Source organism: Lycium ferocissimum, chromosome 8, assembly GCF_029784015.1.
Source record: "Lycium ferocissimum isolate CSIRO_LF1 chromosome 8, AGI_CSIRO_Lferr_CH_V1, whole genome shotgun sequence".
NCBI lineage: Eukaryota > Viridiplantae > Streptophyta > Magnoliopsida > Solanales > Solanaceae > Lycium > Lycium ferocissimum.
The window spans coordinates 15,927,629-15,936,728 of record NC_081349.1 but is presented as its reverse complement, the minus strand read 5'-3'; the positions used below and the strand labels follow the sequence as shown (position 1 = coordinate 15,936,728).

Below are 9,100 nucleotides of genomic sequence, written 5' to 3'. Positions count from 1 at the left end.
TCCGATAGGAACAGGAAAGCTTAATCTTGCCTATATATTACTTAGTGTAATTTTCTATATTGACTTCACTTACATTCTTACTACTAATCTCTTAGGATTTAATTACTTCTAGTTAATATGATACTTTGTTCTCAATCAAACGTTGCCGTCACCCGGACCACCAAGAAGATGGTTTATTGCAGTAGGAAGAGGAACTTCTCTCAAGTTTCGGATAGTTCCTATGATTTTGATGTTACGGTGTTGGAAAAAAGATAACAAACTGCTTCGAGTTGCGATGTTGAAGAAACGTTTTTCTAATGTAATTATCAAAGCGGAACAAGAAGTTCTTGGCAAAGATTTCGATGAACAACAGATGAAGAAGAAACAAGATGACTGGGAAAAATAGTTTCGGGAATTGGAGAAGGGAAAGTTAATGAAGCAGCGCCAAAGAGAAAGAGAAGATTCGTAGATTGCTATTGAGAGCATTAAGAGGACGGTGGAATTCGATGATGATATGAACACCAAAAGAGAATTCTTGATAATAATCGGCTCTATCTGAATATAATGTCTCAGGAATTGGAGTGCTAATTATTAGTTATTGCACGCCTGAATATGATGGCCAATTATATCAATCTCGTTGGCCTAGTACTGTTTGCCTGATCTTTCCAGTTCATTGTGGCGGAATCAAGTTATAACGTGAATATATTCAAATTGAAGACGATGAATATATTCAAGTTGAAGAAACGGTTCGATGAAATCTTCTCAAATATAACTACGCCGTTTGATCCTAATTCTACAGATTTAGTGTATATGTAGTGAAGTAGTGACACTAGAAAGAACAATCTAGAATGAAAGACAAAACAATTGATTAGTTATGTAAAGGAACTACGTTGGGCTTAATCCTCTCGAAAGGTTATAGTATTAGTTGAGGTTAGGCAACTTGTGAACAAGATAATCTAAGTGCAGCCCTTTTGTATATAAAACAACAATTCAAGTTTATAGTATGTACTTTGATTTTGTTGATCTTACTTTATGTTACGTTGACCTCAAAATATTGCACGTGTTGTCTACTGTCGTAGCTATATGGCTGTCATGTTATTTTCTGTTGTCTGTTTTTTGACCATCGTTTGTTTAGTCCCAAAATTTATCAGTTTATTTTCATTACTAACTGCTTTCTTGGCCAAGTCCTTACCGTTTTCTAGCATTCAAAGCAATAATGTATTTTTGGATTTTAATTTGTGTTCATGTATTAATGTCCTTTTCAAATCCAACATCTAATATGACGATGTCTCTCTCAATTAATTGGCCTTTGTTACAAGTCTCTATACAGAATTAAACAGTGATCTTGTTGCTGCCATTCGTCTAGACAAATTTAAAAAAAAAAAAAAAAACAGTAGAAAAGATTGATCAGCCAATTTTAAGTTCTGGATCTTATAATCATTTAAGGTCAATAAAACAGACCCTCAAAATAAGTAGCTTAGAAATTGTGACTTAAAAGAAGCTGGCCTAGGTGGTTAATGTGTAGCTTTTGTATTTTCTCAATGACAGTAGTGTCTGTAATAATTCTAGTACTAACCAACAAGGGTTGTGGTGAAGCGGCAAGTACTCTTTCATCCTTGATTAATCAGAAGTCTTGGATTCAGTCCCCTTGGGTACGGACAATACTAATAAATCACTACTCCCTCCGTCTCAAAATAAATGTCATATAATTAGCAAAATAAATTTGTCCCAAAATAAGTGTCTGAATTCAAGACAATTGACAAGTGTTTCCAATTACTATGCCCTTAGCAATAAAAAAGTAAATCTCTTTAATATTGCTCAATTCTAAAAATAATAATAAAAAAAAATCTAATAAATATGGTAGTTTAGTAAACTCCACATTGTACGTATTGATTTCTTATTAGTGGACGTGATTTTTTCTAAGGTGGTACTTATTTTGGGACGGAGGGTGTACTTACGAATTCACAGAATACATATTCAATTGGTAATTGATTTCTAAAAGAGGGTGAAAATCCCTCTTTCAATATTTTTGAATTGATTACACTCTATCTTTCAATTTCTTCTTGAGTTAATCTTTTAGTTGCATTTTTGTCTATGGACCTTTCTCTTTAAAATTACCTGGTGGCACTTCAATATTTTTATAACCACGAGCCTTAATCATAAGAAAACTATGATTATCTTATTCACCTGTATTTTTATTAAACAAATTACAATTAAGGTACAACAATTTTTTTTATCAGAAGCCATTATACCCGGTCATCTTTTTTGTTTTGCAAATAAGTACCAGCATATATAGAGCCCGTTTGGATGGGCTTATAAGTTGGTCAAACCAACTTATAAGCCCTTTTTAGCTTATTGTAGTGTTTGGCTACCAACTTAAAATGCTAAATTTAAGCCATAAAGTGCTTAAAGTCACCCAAAAATGAAAAGTTGGGAATCCTAACTTTTTTTTTTTGGAGGGCTTAAAGCCATTTTCGTTGACCATGAAAATTACTTTTATATCCTTTATATTTTATTTTAATTCCCAAAATACCCTTTTAGCTAAAGCCCTAAAATTCACGATCTGTTCTCATTTCTTACGCAGCCTCCACGATTCTGTTCATCATCTTCTACAACAACGCAGCCTCCACGATCTCTGTTCATCATCTTCTACAACAACAAAGCCTCCAAACACAGAACTTTCTTCACTCCCACACTCACTCTCTTTCTCTCTCTAAAATTTCCCCAAATCGCTGAGTTCTTAAAAATTGTAAGGTTGTAAATCTAAAATCAATGTTGAAAATCGCTTGAGTTCTTCAAGTTTCTACTGATCTAAGGTATTCTTCTTCCTTATTCTTTGATTTTGCTCTAATTGTAATTTAGCTTTATTTCATCTTGCATGTGGATTTTTTCTGCATACTTGTGTTTTTTTCTGTTGAAACTCTCGGTAGAATCGGTGATGATAAGCTCGTTGTAAATCTTTGATTTTGTGTTTTCATTTCGTATCTAGGTTCATTGGTTTCGAAGAAATTGCTTCTTCGTTGCTTAGATATTGTCGATAAAGGTCTTGTGCGATTTTAGATTCCAATTTTTCAGTGTAATCAGTGAGACCTTTCATTTTTTATTTGCTTCGTGTGTAGCATTGCTTGAACAATTTTGTTTGAAATCGACCTTCGTTAATGCGCTTTTGAAATAATTGTTTTATTATCGTGGATATTACGGATTGAAATTGTTGTCGAAGGTGATTCAATATTGTATTATAGTTTTGCTTGTGCTACGAGTACGAGATTGGTGAAGCTATGGTGGAGTCTAAAGAGTTTCATGTGGGCCGAGTCGATAGATCGTTAGACTTAGAAAATGGTAATGGTGAAACAAAGTTGCATGTTGAGAAATTGAAAGAGATTGTAGGATTTGTCATTTGAGTTTGTTGAGTTCTGATACTCCTGAATCTAGTGTTGCCATTGAATTAGGATGTTCCTGTAAAGATGATTTGGGTTACACATATTGTCATTTGAGGCATGGTTCAAAATCAAAGGAAATAAGTGAGTAGAGCAAAACCTTAGTTTATTTTTCAAGCTTTTGCCCTTTAATTTAACCTATGGTCTCTGATTTTGATGCATTAGATTGCCTATGTGATTCAGTGTCTTCCAGAATATAATTAAATATTAATCAGTTTGATTCTCATAGTTGAGTAGATTAAATTCTTAAAATCCTCCTTTATGTTTTCCCTCTTTGATCCCTCCTCTTTAGGGTTAGTCTATTTGAATGAAGAGGAAGGGAAGAAAATTAGAAGGAAATGGAGGAGTGATTATGTCCGATAAAAATGAGCTTATCACGGTTGTAAAGGATGAAGAACAATGCACGGTATGAAACTCTACTTTATCAAAATAGAAAGAAAGACTTATAGCACATCATGTTTAAACAAAGTTGAATTTCAACTACCTAACACCGTGGACCTAGTACCAGTGTAGCATTCCCTCTTAATTTAATAATTAATAGCAGTACATTGCTGCCATATCTCACATGACTACCGTAAATTTGAATTCTTTTCATATTAGTCGCAGAAAGTTCACTTTTTGCATTGCATTGGTTTAGCAAGTAGCAGATCATCCAGCATAAATCCTGTCAAAATTGAGTTTTCTTCTCTAAAGATGGATAATAGACGAGCTATTGCTGTATTTACTAGATGTTGTAGAACATGGTTCTCTAATTAGAGTACTTCAAAGGAAACAACACCTCTTGATGCAAATAGAGTGGGACTGAATTTAAGGTAAATTACCAATAAGTGAGTTGTGTCAGCTAGATGGAAACTAAAACATAAATGTAATCGTAAATTCAAATTTAAAGTTATGTGCTAAAATATGTTAAAATTATTATGGTAGGAACTCTCTGTTGTGTTTACCATGAACCATCCTTCAACAGAGATGTACTTATCTCGCTTGCGATGTGGTAGTTCTTAGAGATAGACAGGAATGTAGGATTGGACTTTTCAGAAGTTGACACAAGTTACGTTTTATGCGTTCCAACTCAGCTTAGGCAGTTTACAATGTAATTCAGCTGGCTTTATTTTCAAAACAAGTCTACGTGATATTGGCTACAGAATTTCGAATGCCGCAAAGGCATAGGGTCATGCATGAATTTGATGATTTTCTTTGTTCAGCAACTTAGGAGGATCAATACATGATTCCATATGCTATAGCAAATTATCATCTTCGGAAATTTCTATAACTTCTCCATTTTTGGTCTTATGTGTAAGTTTGATGTCTTCATGTGTATTGTTATTATTACTACTTTTTGGTGCAAGGTTGAGAAACCTATTCTGAAGAGAGATTTAGGGTTCCGTTGTTTTTGTCATTTTTTTCTATTCATTCATATTGATGCGTATCCGATATATATATTAGTAAAATGACTTTCATCTGTTATTCCATGTTTGGTTTGACAACTAAATTATTTGTAATATTTATCATGTTCAACATATCCCTATAGATAACTAAATCATAGAGTATAAATGTTAATTTAAGAGGTACCTGGTTAATATTGGCTCGGACGCCGTCACTCTTAGAAATGTTATTTTAGGAAATGTATGTTGAGTTGCAAATGCCAAATATCACGTGTGAGCAAAAGATAAACGTGAATGCAGTTTAGGTTGCCAAATATCTCATAACATCACATTTGGAGCTCGGATATGATTCTAAGCCTTGCAAACTCTTTCTTTTTTTTCTTTCATTGCTCTTGCTCTTTGCGGCTTTATTATCTCTCTATTTTGGTATGTGTACAAAAAGCTGTGACTAGGGAATTGTGGCTGTGTGTTTAGTTATTGGGCTGCCAACATTATGATGTGGCAGAGTTCATGAACGTTTATTTCTCCTTTCTTCAGATTGTTTACATTCAATCATGCCGGAAACTAGTAAAGCACGAAGTAATGCTAAGTGGGATGATGATGCCAACATTAAATTTATAGATTTGTGTGAAAATGAGATTAGACAAGGACGTAGACCACACACTCATTTAAATAGAGATGGATGGAATAATGTTGTTGAAGCATTCAACAGAGCCACAGGAAGAAACTATGATAAAAAACAAATGAAAAATCATTGGGATAACATGAAAAAAGATTGGATTCTTTTTAAGAAGTTGATGAGAGGGGAGACAGGTTTAGGATGGGATGCCACGAAAAATACAATTATGGCAGATGATGATTGGTGGGAGCGAAAAATTAAGGTACATCTCTCACATTTTTCTATATGTCTTTCTTTTTTTCTTTCATTGCTAAATTTCTTGGTTAGTTTAAAGTAGTTTTGGTTTTTTTTTGTTACAGGAGGATGATCGATAGAATAAGTTCAGGAAAATAGATCTTTCACTAATATGGTATTGCTATGATGTGTTGTTTTCTGATATTGTTGCTACTGGAGAAAGAGCACGTGCAGCGAATCAAGAACAAATGTCTGGCATTCGAGTAGATCTTGATGAAGAAGGAACAAATAATATTGGTGGCTATGACAAAGAACACTTTATCAATCCTAGTGATGAAGGGAATGATGAAAGTGATGATATACGAATGTGGATTCTATTATGTTTCCTAAGCCGTCACTTAAAAGACGAGATTCAATTGATGATCGGAACTAGCAATCAAGTAAAAAAAAAAAAAAAAAAAAGGCAAAATGGTGCGGCATCAATGAGAGAGGATATACACTCTCTAGTGGAGTTTATGTCTAGTAAAAGCACTGCTTCATCCCCTTCGGTAGATGATCCCGTCATCGATAAGCTCGGAAATCTTGGTTGGAGTATAACTATCAGTTACACCTTCAGAAAATGGGCTGATTGCGTTGCTATGGTTAAATGTTTTTATTGTTTAATGTTCGAACATTATGGTTGTGCGTGTAAACTTTACTTATTGCTTCTTGTTTAGACATTGCGGTTGTATCCCTAAATCTTATGGTTTTACGTGTAAACTTTATGTATTGTTAATGTTGTGTTGACGTTGTGGTTGTATCCTTAGACCTTATGGTTATTGTTGTTGTGTTGGCTTTAATGAATGTGGGAACTTTATGTATTGTTGTGGTTGTTTTTCTTTGATGGAATAGTAATTTGAGATGATCATGCCGCGGCGTCGCTATTAGATGCGGCAATGTTGCTTCTTCCCGCGCGCGGCGGCCGCCTCTTCTTCCGCGGGGCTTGCGAAACGATGGATATGAGTGCATTGAAACGATGGAGTTTCTAAAAATCTTGAAATTGGGTTGTTGGAAAAAATTTCATTCTTTACTAACTTGAGTCATTTCCATTTCAGTTAAATGGAGAGTTGGGATATTAGCAATGTGGTATCTCCTCATTTAAGTGATTTGTTAGATGACGAAGATCAAGAACTAGAAGAGATTCGGAGAGAGCAAGATGCGAAGGAGTGGATGGCTTTATGTCATATAACAGGTAAATACATTTTGATGTATTGTGAAAAATACCTATGCAAAGAACCTTGTCGTACATCAATGCGCTCGGAAATGAGTTTATTCAAGAGATATTACGAGGAAATGAGACTCGTTGTTATGAAAATTTCCGATCGAAGAAGGCGGTGTTCATTGATCTATCCAATGACCTAAGCGATAAATATGGGCTTAAACCCACTCGTGGAATGTCTATACATGAAATGTTAGGCATATTCTTGATGACTTGTGCACATGGAGTTGGAAATCGAATGATACAAGATATCTTTCAACATTCGGAGAGACAGTTCATAGACACTTTCATAGTGTTTTAAAGGCCGTTTGTAAGCTTGCAAGAGATATCATTCAACCACATCCAAATTATAATGATGGTTGCGATGCTCACAAGCCATGTAAACAAAGATATCTCCCTTTCTTTAAAGTAAGTAACCCGTTTATGATAATTTATTATTTCGCATTGTATCTTTACTACCCTTATATAACAAAAGCTTTATGATAGTTTCTTGCCCCTTAGAATTCAACGAGAAAAAAATGGATCCCAAGTTTCTTATTTTACATCCACTTCTTGTAGGACTGTATTGGAGCAATTGATGGCACACATGTTAAAGCTAGATTACCGCAAGGTCAAGAGATACCATATATTGGACGTAAAGGTTATCCGACTCAAAATATTCTCGCCGTTGTTGATTTTAATATGTGTTTTACATTTGCATGGGCTGGGTGGGAAGGAGCAGCTCACGATAGTCGTATATTTGCTGAGGCCCTTCGTAGAGAAGAGCTCAACTTTCCACATCCACGCGGAAACAAATATTATCTAGTTGATGCAGGATATTCACACATGAAAGGATACATGGCTCCGTACAAAGGAAATAATGTAAGATATCACCTAGCTGAATTTCGCCGCGGTGCAACTCGACAATTGCGAGAGCCAAGAGGACGCATTGAGAAATTTAACTATTTACATTCTTCTTGTAGAAATGTAGTAGAGCGCACATTTGGCGTTTGGAAAGCAAGATGGTCTATTTTGAGAGACATGCCATACTATCACATTGACACACAAAGGGACATCGTACTTGCTACTATGGCCATTCACAATTATATTAGAAAGAAATGCAATGTGGATGATGCATTCCAAACAGCCGAGAATGAGAGCTATATTCCATCGGTTGATTCTAATGATATTGGCACAACTTCAAGAGCTAACAATGTAGATGTCGAAGATGTAGGAGAACAAAATGATGTCTATTGGATGGGGTTTCGTGATATGATTGCTAGTGACATTTCTAATGCTTGTATTATATGAATATTTTCCACTTCTTATATTTATAGTGGAGTGCTTTCGGTTGTATTAGCACTTTTATTAAGTACATCTTATGCCTGTTGCAAGCTTATAGTTATAGTGTTAGTGTTAATTCCTATATTATTACTTTGTCTTTACAACGAAAAATAAAGATTTCGTAAACGTGAGGCAAAAAAAATAGGGAGTAAGAGAAAGAATAAGTAATGAAAACGCATAGGAGATACGCATAGGAGATAAAAGGATAAAACATTATAAGAACACATAGGAGATAAAGGATAAAACATTATAAAGGGAGAAAAAGTTGGAATGAAGTCCAACATCGGACAATGCATTTCTCCAAATATTTCTTAACATATTTTACTTTTCTTTTTTATTATTCCTAGACTTGGATTGAATGGTTATTGAAGTCAAATGTATAACTCAAAGAGAAAAAGAAAAGAAAATATTCAAATAAATATAAGATTAATCCAGGTTACATGAGAAATTATTTTCTTCTTTTCTAAAAAAAAAAAAAAAAAAAAAAAAACTCAAAAGTGTCAATTTGTAAAATCATTGTCTTTTCGTATGCGAAGCGCGGGCAATTTCACTAGTAATGAAATAAATCAAGAAGATATTACTCCCTTCATTCCAAAATAAATGTCTCTTTTAGCTCATGCCCCCCTTAAGTAACATGTATTTATAAAAAATTAACTTAAATAAACATTTTATAGTGGAAGTGATTTTAAAACATAAATTACTTTTGATTTGAATCAACTTTAGAGTTTAAAAATCTTTTAAAGCAACTTATTATGGTGTTAACAGCTTTAAGGATATTTCAGTCATTTTAACAGAACAACACTTATTTACTAAACACATCAACAACTTATTTTCAGCATAAGCACTTTTATCCAAATACTCAACTGCT

The 9,100-nt window shown here is 34.1% G+C and overlaps 1 protein-coding gene and 1 pseudogene across 2 annotated transcripts; both read left to right on the top strand.

The window, feature by feature from the left end:
- The first annotated feature begins 2,274 nt into the window (after nt 1–2,274).
- On the top strand, nt 2,275–8,117 carry LOC132067348 (uncharacterized). 2 transcript variants are annotated; one of them, XM_059460552.1, is made up of 3 exons: nt 7,205–7,288; nt 7,468–7,770; nt 7,872–8,117. In XM_059460552.1, exons 1-3 carry the CDS (start codon nt 7,262–7,264, stop codon nt 7,947–7,949), a joined length of 408 nt encoding a protein of 135 aa, XP_059316535.1. In that variant the 5' UTR covers nt 7,205–7,261; the 3' UTR covers nt 7,950–8,117. The 2 variants fall into 2 exon arrangements, 1 of the variants encoding a protein (XP_059316535.1); XR_009417132.1 differs by lacking the exons at nt 7,205–7,288; nt 7,468–7,770 and adding an exon at nt 2,275–2,795.
- Nucleotides 5,210–8,199, top strand: LOC132066070 (uncharacterized; annotated as a pseudogene).
- The last annotated feature ends 901 nt before the right edge of the window (nt 8,200–9,100 follow it).

Bases quoted from the DNA above. Each gene is read 5' to 3' on its own strand.
- LOC132067348 (XM_059460552.1), top strand. From the start codon at position 7,262: ATGATGGTTGCGATGCTCACAAGCCAT. The intron at 7,289-7,467 runs GTAAACAAAGAT...CACTTCTTGTAG, and splicing joins TTGCGATGCTCACAAGCCAT to GACTGTATTGGAGCAATTGA. The intron at 7,771-7,871 runs GTAAGATATCAC...TTCTTCTTGTAG, and splicing joins CTCCGTACAAAGGAAATAAT to AAATGTAGTAGAGCGCACAT.